At 56.5% G+C, this 16194-nt stretch overlaps 1 protein-coding gene across 3 annotated transcripts; it reads left to right on the top strand.

Moving 5' to 3' along the window:
• Window positions 1–5826: 5826 nt before the first annotated feature.
• Window positions 5827–15795, top strand: AK1 (adenylate kinase 1). Of its 3 annotated transcripts, none has more exons than XM_003940593.3 (7): window positions 5827–5933; window positions 8964–9002; window positions 10576–10611; window positions 10759–10922; window positions 11646–11762; window positions 15125–15316; window positions 15558–15795. In XM_003940593.3, the coding sequence occupies exons 2-7, from the start codon at window positions 8996–8998 to the stop codon at window positions 15624–15626; spliced, it is 585 nt and encodes a 194-aa protein (XP_003940642.1). In that variant the 5' UTR covers window positions 5827–5933; window positions 8964–8995; the 3' UTR covers window positions 15627–15795. The 3 variants fall into 3 exon arrangements, with proteins under 3 accessions (XP_003940642.1, XP_039330704.1, XP_003940643.1); XM_039474770.2 differs by lacking the exon at window positions 5827–5933 and adding an exon at window positions 8616–8799; XM_003940594.4 differs by lacking the exons at window positions 5827–5933; window positions 8964–9002 and adding an exon at window positions 10106–10241.
• The last annotated feature ends 399 nt before the right edge of the window (window positions 15796–16194 follow it).

Below are 16194 nucleotides of genomic sequence, written 5' to 3'. Positions count from 1 at the left end.
CCCAGTGGGAAGTTCAGTGGAGCATCAGGAGGTGGGACTTTGGTGGGCCTAGTCCCCAGCTCCTCAAACTCTTACTCCCTCAGGTGACCCACTGAAGACTGGCCCACTCATTGCCAAAGTGAGCTTCCTGAAGCCCACCTCATTACGGCCCTCTTTGCCCTGAAACCTTCACTGGCTCCCCATGCACTGGCCAGCTCCAAACCTACTGCCTCATCTGGCATTTGAGGCCTTCCTGCACCTCCATCTGCATCTGCACCCCTATCCCAGGTACCTCAGTGAGGTCAGTGCTTCCTTGCCTTTGTGCAGAGGGCCCTACACACCTCTCCTTGGGAGGGGGCGCCTCTCACCAGATGCAAACCTAATGAGCGGCAGCCGCTCCTCTCTGGGTTTCCGGTCCAGCTGTTTCCAGCAACCACGTGTTTCCTGCGGATGCTCAGTGGTTTCAACTGAGCTCAGCCCTACCAGCTAGCCCTCCTGGAGCAGTCCCCAATCCCTCTACGTGCTGAAGTCCACATGTGAACTTCAGAGTCAGGAGGTCCCGGTACATCCCCTGCAACCCCCCATGCCGGCTTGTTTTCAAGTCTTGGAATTTTTTATTTCCTTTTCTTTTTTAGACAGAGTCTTGCTCTGTCACCCAGGCTGGAGTGCAGTGGCACGATCTCAGCTGACTGTAACCTCTGTCCCCCTGGTTCAAGCAACTAAGATTACGGGCGTGCACCACCATGCCTGGCTAATTTTTGTATTTTCAATAGAGGTGAGGTTTCACCATGTTGATCAGGCTGGTCTCACACTCCTGACCTCAAGTGGTCTGCCTGCCTCTGCCTCCCAAGGTGCTGGGATTACAGGCGTGAGCACATGCCTGGCCAGAATTTTTTCTTTAACCAAAATATTTTCTTTTCTCTCTCTCTCTTTTTTTTTTTTTTTTTTTTTGAGATGGAGTTATTGCCAGACTGAAGTGCAATGGTGTGATCTCGCTCACCACAACCTCTGCCTCCAGGGTTCAAGCTCTTCTCCTGCCTCAGCCTCCTGACTAGCTGGGATTACAGGCATGTGCCACCACACCCAGCTAATTTTTTGTATTTTTAGTAGAGACAGGGTTTCTTCATGTTGGTCAGGCTAATAAACTCCATCTCAGGTGATCTGCCCGCCTCGGCCTCCCAAAGTGCTGGGATTACAGGCGTGAGCCACCACACTTGGCCGTAACCAAAATATTGTCATTTTAATTATGTTCCTAAATGTCACAAACTAGAAAATATTTTTAAATGTTTTAAAAATTGGTTGCATTTTATGTTTGTTTTTAGATTTTTTGATCATAACAACTTAATACAGATGATATAAGATAGAAAAGGAGGGTATCACTGGGTCCTATTCCCTGTAACAGTCTAGGGTATAATCTTCCAGATCTTTCCTCCATGAAGTTTTTTCTTTTTCTGAGACAAGTTCATGCTCTGTGTCTCAGGCTGGAGTTCACTGGTGTCATCATGGTTTACTGTAGCCTTGATCTCCTGGACTCCAAAAACAGTCCTCCCACCTCAGCCTCCAGAGTAGCCAGAACTACGGGCAGGCACCACCACGCTTGGATAATTAAAAAAAAAATTTTTTTTTTGGTAGGGACAAGGTCTTGCTATGTTGCCCAGGCTGGTCTCAGACTCCTGGGCTCAAGCGATCCTCCTGCCTCAGCCTCCCAAAGTGCTGGGATTACAGATGTGAGCCCTGGTGCCCAGGCTCATGCAATTTTTTTTTCTTTCCCTCTTCCAATTTTTCTCTCCCTCTCTTTTTTTTCTTTCATTGGGTTATACCTGGGAATTAAAATTCCAAAACTTTAATATTCGAGAATTGGTAGAAAATCCATAGTTTACATGCAAATAAAATAAGACAGATACTTAAAATTGATTTTTTTATTTAAAAAAATTATTTTATTTTAAAAATTGTGGTAGGCCAGGCATGGTGGCTTACACCTATAATCCCAGCACTTTGGGAGGCCAAGGTGGGTGGATCACAAGGTCAGCAGATTGAGACCATCCTAGCTAACACAGTGAAACCCCTAAAAATACACACAAAAAAATCAGCCAGTGTGGTGGTGGGCACCTGTGGTCCCAGCTGCTGGGGAGGCTGAGGCAGGATAATCGCTTGAATCCTGGAGGCGGAGGTTGCAGTGAGCCAAGATTGCACCACTGCACTCCAGCCTGGGTGACAGAGCAAGGCTCCATCTCAAAAAAAAAAAAAAAAAAAAAAAAAAAAAAAAAAAAAAAAAATTGCGGTAAGAAACACATAACATAAAATTAACCATCTTAACGATTTTCACACTACTGGATAACAGAGCTCCAAAATTCTGTCATTTTGCAGATCTGAGACTCTGTACCCATTAAACAGCAACTCCCCTTCCCCATTCTCCCTGCTCCTAGCAACCATCATTCTACTTTTTTTTCTGTGAGTTTGGCTCCTTTAGATATTTAAAAGTAAAGGAATTATACAGTATTTGCCTTTTTGTGACAGGCTTATTTCACTTACATAATGTCCCTAAGATTTATCCATGTTAAAATTGTTTTATATATAAAGTAATAGATGCTTGCTGTGTGGAAAAACAAATTTTTGGGCGGCTGGGCACGGTGACACTCACCTGTAATCTCAGCACTTTGGGAGATCAAGGCAGGAGTATTGCTAGAGCCTAGGAATTTGAAACTGTGGTGAGCTATAATTTTGACATAGAACTCCAGCCTGGGCAACAAAGTGAGACCCTGACTCTTAAAAAAAAAAAGCCTGGGGGGGGTTGGGCACAGTGGCTCATGCCTGTAATCCCAAAACTTTGGGATACCAAGACAGGTGGAACACTTGAGGTCAGGAGTTCGAGACCAGCCTGGCCAATATGGTGAAACCCTCTCTCTACTCAAAATACAAAAATTAGCCAGACATGGTGGCGCATGCCTGTAGTCCTAGCTACTTGGGGTGCTGAGGTAGGAGAATTGCTTGAGCTCGGGAGGTAGAGGTTGCAGTGAGCCAAGATTGTGCCACTGCACTCCAGCCTGGGCAACAGAGCAAAGCTCCGTCTAAAAAAAAAAAGAAAGAAAAAAGAAAAGAAAAAAAGAAAAAGTGGCTTACACCTGTAATCCCAGCACTTTGGGAGGCCAAGCAAGGTGGATCAGGAGGTCAGGAGTTTGAGACCATCCTGACCAACATGGTGAAACCCTGTCTCTACTAAAAATAAAAATAAAAAAAATGTCCGGGTTTGGTGGCATACACATGTAATCCCAGCTATTCAGGATGCTGAGGCAGGAGAATCGCTTGAACCCGGGAAGTGGAGGTTGCAGTAAGCCAAGACTGCGCCACCACACTCCAGCCTGGACAACAGAGTGAGATTCCATCTCAAAGTAAAAAAAAAAAAAAAAAAAAAAAAAAAAAAAATTAAAAAGAAAGCCTGGGGGGCCGGGTGCGGTGGCTCACTCCTGTAATCCCAACACTTTGGGAGGCGGAGGCAGGTGGATCACGAGGTCAAGAGATCAAGACCATCCTGGTCAACATGGTGAAACCCCGTCTCTACTAAAAATACAAAAAATTAGCTGGGCATGGTGGCGCGTGCCTGTAATCCCAGCTGCTCAGGAAGCTGAGGCAGAAGAATTGCCTGAACCCAGGAGGCGGAGGTGGCAGTGAGCCAAGATCTTGCCATTGCAGTCTGGCCTGGGTAACAAGAGTGAGACTCCATCTCAAAAAAAAAAAAAAAAAAAAAAGCCTGGGGACACCTTTAAGTAGGAAGCAGAAATCTCATCTCCAGCCAGTCCGGCTAGGTGGTCATATGCACACACCGGCCCTCTCTGTCTATTTCATTTCACCCACTCTAAGATGTTGTCAGTTTGATTGTAAGACAATATGATTTTAACTTTGTAGAGTTAAGGCGCAAAAAAAAAAAAAGTCTGAGAATAGATTTTACATATACACACACAAATACACATTTGCATATTTAGAGTATTTTTAAAATTTGTTATTTTTATTTAAAGAATGGAGACTGTCTCACTATGTTGCTCAGGCTGGTCTTGAACTCCTGGCCTCAAGTGATTTTCCTGTGTCCACCTCCCAAAGTGCCGGGATTACAGGCATGAGCCAACGCTCCCAGCCTCAAGTCCTTTTTATGCAGGTGGGATCAGAGGAGTACAGTGGGGCCATTTGCCTAGTTCTCACCACTGCTATGTGTGTCTGAAGCCTCTGGTCCCATTAACCACAAAGAACTTGGGCTTCTTTTCTCACTCATACCCTATGCCAACGTTGCCAACTCCTCACCCACCTTGGCTGTGCGATCATCCCAGTCAGTCCCCGCTGGCACTCTAAAACCTTCCTGTGTAAATTTGTGCCCACGTTTCTTTGAAATGAAGTTCTTAAAGTAGAAGGGCACATTTGAAGGTGTGTGTGTATGTTTTATATTTAGATACAGGGTCTCACTATGTTTCCCAGACTGGTCTTGGAATTCCTGGGCTCAAGTGAGCTCAAGTGATCCTCCCACCTTGGCCTCCCAAAGTTCTGGGGTTATAGGAGTGACCCATCATGCCCAGTGCATTTGAAATTTTGATTTACTTTATCAGTTGCTTTCCCCAAAGGTGCCAATGCACATACCGTTGAGAGGGTCTTTCAAACAGCTTCTAATACAGAACCTCTCACCCCACTGTACCTGCCCCCCCCCCACAGATGGGGAAACTAAGGTCCCAAGAAGTAAGGACTTGTCTGACATCACAGGTGGCAGAGACTCACGCCTCCTGGTCTCCTGGTTGCTGTGGTTGCTAAGGCACCAGCACTGAAGGCAATCTCAATCTCCTGGTAGTCTCACTCTCTTGCTCAAATACCTTCTATGGCTCCCTAGGGCGTATAAGACAAATTCCAAATTCCACCCACCTCACCATTCGGGGCTGCTGTCTTCAAGGTTGTAATGTGGTTTGGTGGTCAAGTATGTGAGTTCCGAAGCTGGATAGTCCTGGGCTCCCATCCCTGCCCTGCTACATCACTGAGCACCTACTGCTATGTGCCAGTCCCCCTGCAAAACGCTGGATAAACACACGGCTTTCTACCAGGGAGCCTCGCGCAGAGTATTTGACTTGCTTGCCTCCTGTTGTGCTATGTCTCAGGATTCACAGGTGCGGTTTGAATCCACTGCTTAGCCAGTGAGTGCTCGTTAATGGGAGCTATTCTTTCATCAGGACCGTCAAGCCCTCTCTGCCTCTCCACAGCCTTCGGAATGTCCCACATCCTAGCGCTCATTCATTGGGAGCTGCCCAGCAGTTCCATGGGAGCAGGGATGGTTTTTTTAAATCATCTACCTTACTGGGTGGTCTTTTGGGTCCTGAGGGGTTCAAGTTCCAGAGGAGCTCGAAGGATGCCTCCCAACAGGGGAGGAGGAGTCCCAGACGGGTCTTGGCCAGGGCTCCTGGCCAGGCTCTGAGGACCAGCGTAGGGACCATGGTCAGCAAAGCCCCTGAGTGCATGCCTCAGTCCCCTGGCTCCCTGCTCTGGCCTTTCTGCCACCAATGCACTATGGGATTCTGTGCAAAGAGCCGCTCCTCTCCGAGCCTCAGTTTCTCCAGTTATAGGGAAAGCCTGGCCTTGTACCCTGGAGTGTACCCTGGGCACAGTGGGGGTACTGCAATGGAAAACTCTTGGCCAACTGTAAAGCGTAGTGCGCGTGTGTGGGCACAGCCACCTGAGGGTGCACGGTGCGGGGCGCACGGTGCCGGGCGCTGTCTCGCTGCGCACCCGGGCTGGGGCTCGGTCCCGCCCCGCTTCCCGGTCCCCGGTCCGCTCTCCCTCCCTCCTTCCCGCCCTCCCTGCCTTCGGGAGCGCCGGCTCCCGGCATGCCGCGCGCTGACAGCCTTATAAATAGTCGCCTTTGCCGGCGGCCGCGAGGACGGGTAGGGTACGCACTGGCCCCGGCGCCCACCCGTACCCCTCCCCAGGTCAGTGCGTGCCCGCGCGTGTCGGGGTTGGGGGGCGCCTCCGCGGGGAGGGGCAGCGGCACCGGGGGAGGGTGGGGGCGTGCTGGTGCCGGGCTCCCCGGGGTCTGTGCGGCTGTGTCTCCGTGGTTGTGATCCGTGTGTGTTTTGCTTGGCTGTGTTCCCCGGGCGCTGGGGATCGGTGCCTCGCTGCCTGTGCCTTTGTGGATCCTTGCGTGTGTGTGTGTGTGCGTGTGTGTGTGTGTGTGTGTGTGCATGTGTGTGTGTTGCAGCCCCCCACCCACCCACAGCCTCCCAGATAGTCACCCCTTTGTTTCGACTGGCACTCCTGGGGCTCCAGGTCACTGCCCTTGGCATGTCCCAGCTGGGGCCCAGGGAGGAGAAGCTGTGGCCTGGCTCCCTGCCCCAGAGGACCTGGACAGGGGCAGCCTCTGTGCTCGGGAGGCTATCCTGTCATGCCACTTCTAGTGCTGGGTACATTGGAGGACACCCCCGAGAAGCTCAGGGCTCACCCTCGCCTCCTGACCGGAGCCCCTGGGCCAGTGCTTGGGGCCTTCCCACAGCACTGCTCAGCGGCCACCCAGTACTCTTCAGCAGCAGCAGGACAGGCCCAGAGAGGAAACATCAACTGCCCAAGGTCACACCGCTGAGTGATGGAGCTGAGATTCAAACCCTAGTCAGTTGCCAACCACTGGGAACCAACTAGGCTGGGTCAGGGGCTGGAGACCAGGGCTTGCCTCGACCTTGCCTTGTGATTGAGGTTAAGTCACTTTCCTTCTGGGTGAGCCTCGGTCCCACGGGTCCCTTAGCAGACCACCCTGTCATATTAGGAGTCGCTGGGGCCTTGACCCAGAGGCCTTATAAGGCCTGGGTGCTTAGCCCGTAACCCAACTCCATCTTTGCCTCCTGGTCTCTGTGAGGCCTCCTCACAACCCAAGTTATTTTGGAGCAAGAAGGTGGCAGGTGCCAGCAGGACAGAGGGGCTTAGATTACCAGGAGGGGGCGGGGCAGGGCGGGGTCCAGGCCACTTCTCAGGTCTTCACTGTGGTTGTCCCTGGCCCAGGACGCTCCCCTTCCCGTGGGCAACTGCTGAGGGGTGCCTGGCATTGCCTGACCCCGCCGAAGCACACTCAGCGGAAAAGTGGCTGCCACTCCTGCCTGGGGCAGCAGGGCCGTCAGCAAAGTCGCTTCAGCTCCTAGTGGGTGCCAAGCCCAGAGCAGCAGAAACCCTGGGCCGAGTTGGACCCTAGCCAGCCCCCGAGCCAGTCTGTCCTCCTCCGCATGTCTCAGTTTTGCCCCAAGACGGCAGTGAGGAGGGAATGAGGCTCCCCAGCCCTACGCTCAGCCCATGCCAGGCCCAGTCAGTGGGACCCCAGACCCACAGCACAGAAGAGAGGCCCAGTACAGCGTGGTGTGGGGGCAGGTTCCCAGGAGGCACCTGCCACTGTGGGAGTGAAGGGCAGAGTCTAGGAAGGCTTCCTGAAGGAGCTGGCACCTGAGCTGAGTCCCACACAGTAGCAAGGTGGGGAAAGGCATCCAGGCATTGGGTACAACATCTGCCAGTGGCAGCTGATAGGGTTGCAGAGGGCGGCAGGGGTCAGCTCACCAGGCCCTGTCCGCTCTGTCAAGGGGTGCAGGCTTTGTCAGGGAGCCGAGGGGGCCACACATGCAAGGCTGTAAGCGGGTGTGTGATGTGGTGTGATGCTTGCCGGAGAAAATCCTGCAAATTGCCTGGCAGGGTGTGGAGGCTTTGAGGCCCATGTGGAGGTGGGGGCAGTGGCCTAGGCCCCTTGCTTAGCACAGGACATGGTGGTGAGACAGACGGAGAGAGGGTGGGGAACGGAGGGTTGGGTAGTGGGTATGTAGGGCTGTGGAGAGGAGAGGGGAGCCTTCACACTGACTCAGCCTGTGGCTTAGCCATTGGGGCCTGGAGCTGGGGACTTGGGGAAGGCAGAGTCTGAGAAGCCTCTGAGGCTTCTGGGGCCTATCTGGGTTGCATGGATGTCTGTGGCTGGGGAGAGAGGCCTGGGCTGCCTGCACAGGGATGGGGGATCCGAAAAGAGGGTGGCATGGGTGCCTGGGGTGAGATCCTGGTGTGGGTGGGGATACTGGCTGGGGGTCAAGGCTGGAGGGGAGTGTGGCTGTGGTGGTCGCGAGTGGCCTTGGGGTGGGCAGGAGTGAAGAGGTAGAGGCCACAGGTGTCCAGAGGGTGGTTCTGAGATGGGGTCAAGGTGGGGGTCCTGGGGGCTGTGGCAGCATGGGGGGGTCCCACTCGTGGTTGGGCTCTTGGGCAGGCAAGGTTGGGGGTCCTGGGGGCTGTGGCAGCACAGGGGGGGGCGTCCCAGGCGTGGTTGGATGCTTGGGCAGGCAAGGTGGGGGCAGTAAAGCCAGGTCTTCAAAGGGTGGGGGGCAGGGCCACGCATGGGGCTGGGTGCTGGACGTGTAGAGAGGAGGGCCTGGACTGCCTCACTTTGACAACTGTAAAGGGCTGTGTTCATGCGAGCGGCTCCCAGACATTCCTCCACCCCAGGCCTCTGTGTCCCTTAGAGCTTCCCCGGCCAAACCGCGTCCCAGACACGCACACAGTTCCTGGCCACCTCCCGCCTCCTGGCAGCTTCCCTCCGGCCCTGGGGAGCGTTGTCAAGGCGCCCGGGCAGACGCTGGCCCCGCGCCCTGTTTTCTGGGAGTTTTGAGGGGAGCGGCTCTGCAGTTGCTGTGGCCGCTGTTCATGTCCCTTGGTGCCATCCTCACTGTCCCAGGCCCTCCAGCGGGAACCCAGGTGGATGGGAGGGGGCTACTGCCGTCCTGTGACAGGTGAGGCCATGGCGGCCAGAGAGGAAAGGTGACTTTCCCGAGGTGACTTTCCAAGGTAACTTTCTCAGGGAAGGTCCTGGGCCTTCCCTGCCCACAGCGGCCCCCTCTGCCCTCAGACTGTGTCGGGCCTGGCACACACCGGCTGCCTTGGGTGTGGGTTAGTGGAAGGTGAGTCAGGGTGAGGAGGAAAATCCCCCAACCTGCGCCTCTGTCTTGCAGAGCACTGACACAGCTCCCGGGACCTCGGCAGGATGGAAGGTATGAGCCTCGTCTCCTCTTGCCTGTTGCCTGGCCTCAGCGTGCCTGTCTGTTAAGGGGGTGTACTGTGGGGTAGACATTCTGGGGGCGCTGGAGGAGGCTCTGGGGCTGCCAGAGGGGGCCTGGCTGGGAGCCTCCAGTATCTTCCTCTGGCCTCTCACAGAATGTGCCATTTCCAGGATTAATTTTAGAAGTGATAAGGCCTCCCGCAGGCTTCTGGGGGCCCCAGTCCTCACCCACTATGCTGGATTTATAGGGCTGAGACCCTGCCCCATGGGAAGGCCACAGATACTCAAAACACCAGTGAGGACAAGGCAAGTTCCTGTACCTCTCTGGGACTCAGTTTCCCTGTCATCCAGTGGGGGTAGGCCTTGAGGAGGTCTTGGGCCCTCCTGGCTCCTACAGGCTGGGACCCAGAGGCCACCTGAGACAGGTGGGCAGAGAGTGCAGAAACGGCCCGCCCTCGGCTGCGGGCAGCACCGTCCTTCCAGTCCCTGGCACCGCGCCTCGGCCTGGGCAGCTCTGAAAGGCGCCTGGCGGGCCTGCTGCTGCTGCTGCCTGAAGTCAGCCGTCACACATCCACTCCTGAGCTCTAAACATCAACCGCCGCAGGGGTGTGGCCTCCCCCACCCCCAGGACAGGAGCCCGCAGGAGGAGCTGTTCTTCTAACAGCTCCTTTAGGCTTCTAGCCTCATGGCTGGGAGGGCCCCTGGGAGCCCCCAGCCCACCTCCTCCCTGGGGAAGGGTCAGAGAACCAGAGAGCGGCAGGCCTTTCCTAAGTCACACAGCGAGTGGGTGGGGTACAGCCTGGTCTCTATTTGCCTGGGAAGCAGGGAAGCCTGAAAGCCCAGGGAGAGACTCGGGTTCCGGTTTTGGTTCTGACATCCCTAGAGCAGGCCCTGCCTCTCTTGGGCTCAGCTTCCCTCTGCCTAGTTGGGCTGTGGCCTTGCTGGGATTTAACTGCAGGCAGGACGAGGCAGAGGCTGGAGCCAAGCTCGCCGCCCTCTCTGGGCAAGAGTTCCACGTGCCCACCACAGCCCTTCACCCTGGCAACCATCTCCATGGCAACCTATGTTGTGGTTGCCAAGCCCACATTGGCACTGCCAGGGGAGGCGGGTGATGGGCCGACCCAGGGCCTGGGAGAGGAAGGGCAGGGGACACGGGAGACACAGCAGCACGGGACCATGGGCTGCTGTTCCTCCGGTGACCCCCGCAAAGAAGACGACCTGAGAGCCAGAGGTGACCAGCCCCGGGGGTCCAGCCACCCACAGGGAGGTGCCATGAGGGTTGGTGGCCCAGCCCGCTGGCTGTGCTGAGAGTTCTTAGCCTCCAGGCCTTTGCCCCTGCCCATCTGGCTGCCGGGAGTGCCCTCCCTTCTCTGATTTCTCCCAGGCTCTGAGCGTTCTGTCACATCCCTGCTCGCTCTGGGCTGTGACTTGCCTGCCCCCTGACAGGAGCACCAGTGGTGTCTGTCCCTCCACCCGAGGCCCGGCACAGGCCGGGGACTGCAGAGGTGCCTCTGGCTGTGGGTCCAGGGAGTGACTGAGCCCTGCTTCCCTTTTCTCTCCCGCAGAGAAGCTGAAGAAAACCAAGATCATCTTTGTGGTGGGTGAGTTGCGGGCAGGCGGGTGGCGCAGCAAGGGTCTTCACAGACACTAGATAGAGTCCAGGCCCTCCCTCGCTGGGGGACCCTGGCAGCCCCTGTCCCTCCTGGAGCCCTGTGTCTCGGGGTTTATGAATGGGCGGGCGCTTGCAGGCGGGCCTGGCTCAGGGAAGGGCACCCAGTGCGAGAAGATTGTGCAGAAGTATGGCTACACCCACCTGTCCACCGGGGACCTCCTGCGCGCCGAGGTCAGTTCGGGCTCGGCCAGGGGCAAGAAGCTGTCGGAAATCATGGAGAAGGGACAGCTGGTGCCGCTGGTGAGTGGGCCCTGGTGGGGTGAGGAGGAGGAGGTGACAGTAACCCTGAGTGGGTGTCCCACCAGCAGCAAAGCCCATGATACACAGGCAAAGCTGACTGTGACCACCCGCAGCTCTGAACCCTTCTGTGGTTCTCCATTGCCCTGGACAGAAAGTTCCTTTCAGAAGCTCCCAAGACCCTGCAGGACTCTGCCCTGCCCCCCACTATCCCCTTGCCCCTCTATCCTTCAGCCACCCTGGCCTCTGTCCCCTCAAACTGGCCACTCTCCTTCCTGCCTGGAATATTTCCTCTTCAGCTTTCAGACCTCCCTGACTCCCCAGATTTGGCCTACAACTCCCCAACTTTCACTTCAGAAGCCCCCCTTTCCAAGCCACACTTGGAAATGGAGAAATCAACTGTGGAACTGTCTGTGCCCTCACCAGCCCCTGAGCTTTCCAGGGCAGGGAAGGTCTGATTGGCCCATGGCGGTGTCCTCGGGACCCAGGACAGCACCGGGATGGAAGGAGGGGCTCAGTGAATGCTGTTGAGTGAACACATCATTCATTCACTGTCGAGGTCTCCACAATTCCGAGGAGGCTTCCAAGAGGGGGAGGCTTGTTTGGGACATTTGTATGGGGGAAGGGGCATTTCAGGTGGCAGGAGCAGTATGAGCAAAGGCTGGGAGGAGGGATGGGGGTGGGGAGGAGAGGCTCATGGCCCCTTCCTCCCTTGCTGTGCCCCAGGAGACAGTGCTGGACATGCTCCGGGATGCCATGGTGGCCAAAGTGGACACTTCCAAAGGCTTCCTGATCGACGGCTACCCGCGGGAGGTGCAGCAGGGAGAAGAGTTTGAGCGGCGGGTAAGGCACTGACCCAAGTGGGTGGGCCTGTGGGGGCTGCGGTGCAGGGCAGAGCTCTGAGCAGAGTGTGGGTGAGGAGGAAAACCAGGAAGACTTTCTGGAAGTCTAGAAGAAGGGGAAGTACCAGGCAGGGGAGTTCCCAGACCTGGACTCAGATTCCAGCTCAACAGCTTGAGTCCTTGGGCCAGTCATTCTGCCTCCGGAACCTCAGTTTCCCCATCTGCAAAATGCAGGGGGTTGTGGGGGACCAGGTCACAGCTGCCTTAAGGGGCAGTGTGGGGACTGGAGATGTGCCCTTCAGGTGTGGGGCTTGGCCCTCCATAACCACACAGAGGGGCAGGAAACAGCACTGGCAGGGATGGAAGGGCAAGGCCAGTGTGGGAACAGAATATGTAGGCAGGGCAACAAGGGGTGACATGGGAGAGGGAAGTTCCAGTCTGGTTGGAGGCTGCAAAGGCCATGGAGGGGCATCAGTCTCCTTCCAGGGGTCATCAGGAGCCTGGCTGCAAAGAGCAGGCCTGGAGAATTTTGGCCCTGCGCTTCCTAGCACGGGTGCCCTGCAGTTACACCTTTCCCACGACAGGGCACCTCACACATGCACACGTGTGCACAGGGCCCGCAAGTTTATACACACAGGGCCAGAGGCATGTGCACACATACACACTCACAGCAGTGGACCCTGTGCACTCCTGCACATGCGTGACATGGACGCAGCACACATATGCAGGGGTGCACGCCCGCGCGCACACATGCACATGAGCACACGCGTGCACCTTTAGCGCTGGTGTCACAAGGCTCCTTGGGAGAAACAGATGGGACTGCAAGGGCCTGGGAGGGAGAGGTCGGCAAGGTTGGGGGAGCCTAATGGGCATCCCGGTGGGCTGGGGCAGGATGAGACTCCCATCCCACTTCCCATCTCCATGGGACCTTCCAGGCTTCCGTAGCTTCCAGCCTCAGCTGGGGGTAGGAGACTAGTTTTTGACCTCTGAATGGCTGCGCGAGCTCAAGAAAGTGTCTACCCCGCTCTGCACCTCACCTTCCCTATCCAAAATGGGGGTTAGTTGGCTTCCTTCAGACCTCAGAACCCCCACGGTGTGGTCAGGTGCCACAGTTCAGAGGCATGTCCTGGGCTGGCCCACACATACCAGCTGTGTGGTATCACCTGTGACCCTCAGGGCCACATCTAGAAAATAGAGTTAATGAAAGTCGGCCGGGAGTGGTGGCTCACACCTGAAATCCCAGCACTTTGGGAGGCCAAGGAGGGCACATCACTTGAGGTCAGGAGTTCAGAACCAGTCTGGCCAACATAGTGAAACCCCATGTACTAAAAATACAAAATGTAGCCAGGCGTGCTTTCGGGCACCTGTAATCCCAGCTACTCAGGAGGCTGAGACATCACTTGAACCTGGCTGGATGGAGGTTGCAGTGAGCCAAGATCATGCCACTGCACTCAAGCCTGGGCGACAGAGTGAGACTCCATCTCAAAAAGAAAGAAAGAAAAAAAAAAGTCCCCCACTCCCACCACTCCCAGGGCTGTTGCGGGTGTTGCTGAGGACTGCAGGCTCAGCGCGGGGCTCCGCCCTGCCCTGGCCTCCACGGGTCCAGGCAGCTGGTCTTCTTAGCTTTGGACACCAGGAGGCGCCAGGGCTTCACCAAAGGAGGAAGGGTCACCCTGGAAGTGTGGCCGGCTGAACCAGGCCAAGGGCCCAGGGCTTTTCTGGGGACTAGGAGTGCCCGGTGTGGACTCCCAGCCTAAAGGCTCATTGGCCTGACTGGAAACTGAGGCCTCCCAGCCAGAATCTCAATCCCAGAGGCTGAGCTGGCCCTCCTAGATTTACCACCTCTGCCAGGGGGTCTATAAAGAGCCTCCTATGTGTGGTTCTGGACACCCAGATGAACCAGAGACTGTGAGTCTGTGCCCTGGAGGAGCTCAGCAGCTAATAGATGATAGCAGGTGGGGCGGGTGGCCTTGAAGTTGAGGTCAGACTGCTGGGTCCAGGCCCAGTCTTTGCCCCCACGGTGATCTGTAAGATAAGAGCAGTTGCTGGATGGTGCGGGGTCATCAGACAGCAGGAACTGTCCTCCCTGAAGGCAGCTGATGCTGTCACCCTGAACCTTTTCCTACCCAGGAGCTAGGGATGAGTGTTAGGATGGGTATCACAGGTGAGGACAAAGGGCTTGCCGCAGGTCACACAGCTGGACAGAGAGAGGCAGGGGTGAGCCTGGGTCCAGGTCAGTCTAACACTGGAGATCAGGCTGCTTCTCGCCTCTGTCCAGCTGTGTGACCTGGGACAAGTCTGTTGGTCACACAGCTGGACAGAGAGAGGCAGGGGTGAGCCTGGGTCCAGGTCAGTCTAATGCTGGAGATCAGGCTGCTTCTTGCCTCTGTCCAGCTGTGTGACCTGGGACAAATCTCTTAGCTGGACAGAGGCGAGAAACGGCCTGACCTGAGAAACAGCACTCTGAGGCCTTGACAGGGCTCAGGGGCCAAAGCTTTGCAGAAGCCCCAGGGGACTGGCCTAGGCAGTTGGAAGCAGGAGGCAGGGCTTGAAGGTCCCCACCCCATTCCTGAGGCTGTGGCAGCCATGGGTGGCTCTGGGGTGGCTCTGCCCTCCCAGTTGGCCACTCCTTACCCAGCTCTGGTGGCTGGATTGAGCGAGGCAGGGGCTGCAGAGCCTTATTCCTCTTGCCTTTCTGAGGTGTCCCATAGATGACGTGGATGACGTAGATGACATGTCCCGGTGATAGTGACATTGCTCAGAACCCCCCAGAACTCAGCAGCCACTGACCCCTTCCCTCATTCCTTGTTCCTTTGTCAAAGGCAAATTGTGAGACAGATGCCTCCCTGCCCTCAGGGGCCCCTTGAGAGACCTGCCCAAGGAGAGAGAAAGGGCTGGAAGAGCCCGTTCCAGGAGGCCAGGAGCAATGGGTGGGGCGGGGGTGGCACTGGGAAGACTGCCCTGAAGAAGCGAGCTCTGGGCTGAAACCTGATGGAAAGTACTTGGTATTGAGGTGAAGGTGAGTTAGGATCAGGCCTGGGGGAGAGGGCTCCTGTGGGGGGACAGCATGAGCACAGGCCTGGCATGGAAGGAGGGTGATGAGAGCCTAGAACAGAGACAGTCGGGCTCTCTAAGTCTGGCAAAGAGTATGGACTTTCTCCTGAGGGCACTGGGGAGCCATGGTAGAGGTTTGAGCAGGGGAGTGGTAGGGAAGATTGGTTTTAGGAAGGTCTTTCAGGCTGCCTTGGGGAAGGGATTGAAGGTCCAAGTGGGTATCTCGTGGGGCCTCAGAGGTGGGAAGATGGGGAGGAGATGGCCCTAGGGGCAGGAACGGGGTCCCTGTGACATGGTGCCCGCCTGCAGATTGGACAGCCCACACTGCTGCTGTATGTGGACGCAGGCCCTGAGACCATGACCCAGCGGCTCCTGAAGCGCGGACAGACCAGTGGGCGTGTGGACGATAATGAGGAGACCATCAAAAAGCGGCTGGAGACCTATTACAAGGCCACAGAACCCGTCATCGCCTTCTACGAGAAACGTGGCATCGTACGCAAGGTGTGCCCGCTGGGCCGGGGGAGCTCCGGGAAACACGGGCTCCTGCATGGCTCAGCCTCAGCTCGCCGTGTGGCCTCAGGCCAGCCCCTGTCCTGGGCCTGGGTTTCCCCACTGGTTCAATGCGGGGCTGCTGTCAATTAGGTCGGGCTGGGGGAGGCAGGCCTGGCCTCTAGGGCCTGCCATGGCGAGGCCCACCCCACTCCGCCTGGTGACTCAGCCTTCGAGGCCCGTCTCCCCACAGGTCAACGCCGAGGGCTCCGTGGACAGTGTCTTCTCCCAGGTCTGCACCCACCTGGACACACTCAAGTAGCAACGCCTGGGGCTGCTTCCCGGCTCTGGGCCGCACCCCACCCCGTCCTGATCCGGGGTCCTCCTGGCCTGAGCGCAGCGCCTCCACCCTGCCCGGCTGAGCACAGGCGGAGGAAGCTGCTTATCCTGTTTTCATGGACAGCTGAGCACTAAAGAAATTTCTAAGGACATTTGGTTTTGCTCCTTTTTCTTTGCTTCCAGTTGGACTTGATTCATCTGCTTGTGCCCATCTGGCCAAGAGTCCCCAGCCCCTCACCCTCCGTCCCTTCTAGGCCCCTCAGCCCCCACTTTGCAAGCCACCCTCCTCAAGCTCTGCTGGGAGGCCCAGGGCCCTTCCTCGAACAGGGCATGTCTGGCCTGAGGACCTGGCGCTGACCGAGTGGCAGGGCCCCTGCTCCTAGAGGCTCACGTTCAGGCAGAGCCGGCTCTAGCCTGGGCTCTTCTGCATCTTGCTCTGTGCCCTTGGCTCTGACCGCATCTCTCTGAGCACATGTTCCATGCCTGGCCCTCGCCAGGGCCTGGACTGCACAGGCAGCGAAGTCATGGGCTGAGTAGGGCTTCCTGGGCAG

The sequence above is a fragment of the Saimiri boliviensis genome, chromosome 2 (assembly GCF_048565385.1).
Source record: "Saimiri boliviensis isolate mSaiBol1 chromosome 2, mSaiBol1.pri, whole genome shotgun sequence".
NCBI classification, from domain to species: Eukaryota; Metazoa; Chordata; class Mammalia; order Primates; family Cebidae; genus Saimiri; species Saimiri boliviensis.
This window is presented reverse-complemented; position numbering and strand designations above follow the sequence as displayed.

Bases quoted from the DNA above. Each gene is read 5' to 3' on its own strand.
- AK1 (XM_003940594.4), top strand. From the start codon at position 10,187: ATGGGCTGCTGTTCCTCCGGTGACCCCCGCAAAGAAGACGACCTGAGA. The intron at 10,242-10,575 runs GTGACCAGCCCC...TCTCTCCCGCAG, and splicing joins AGACGACCTGAGAGCCAGAG to AGAAGCTGAAGAAAACCAAG. The intron at 10,612-10,758 runs GTGAGTTGCGGG...GGGCGCTTGCAG, and splicing joins CAAGATCATCTTTGTGGTGG to GCGGGCCTGGCTCAGGGAAG.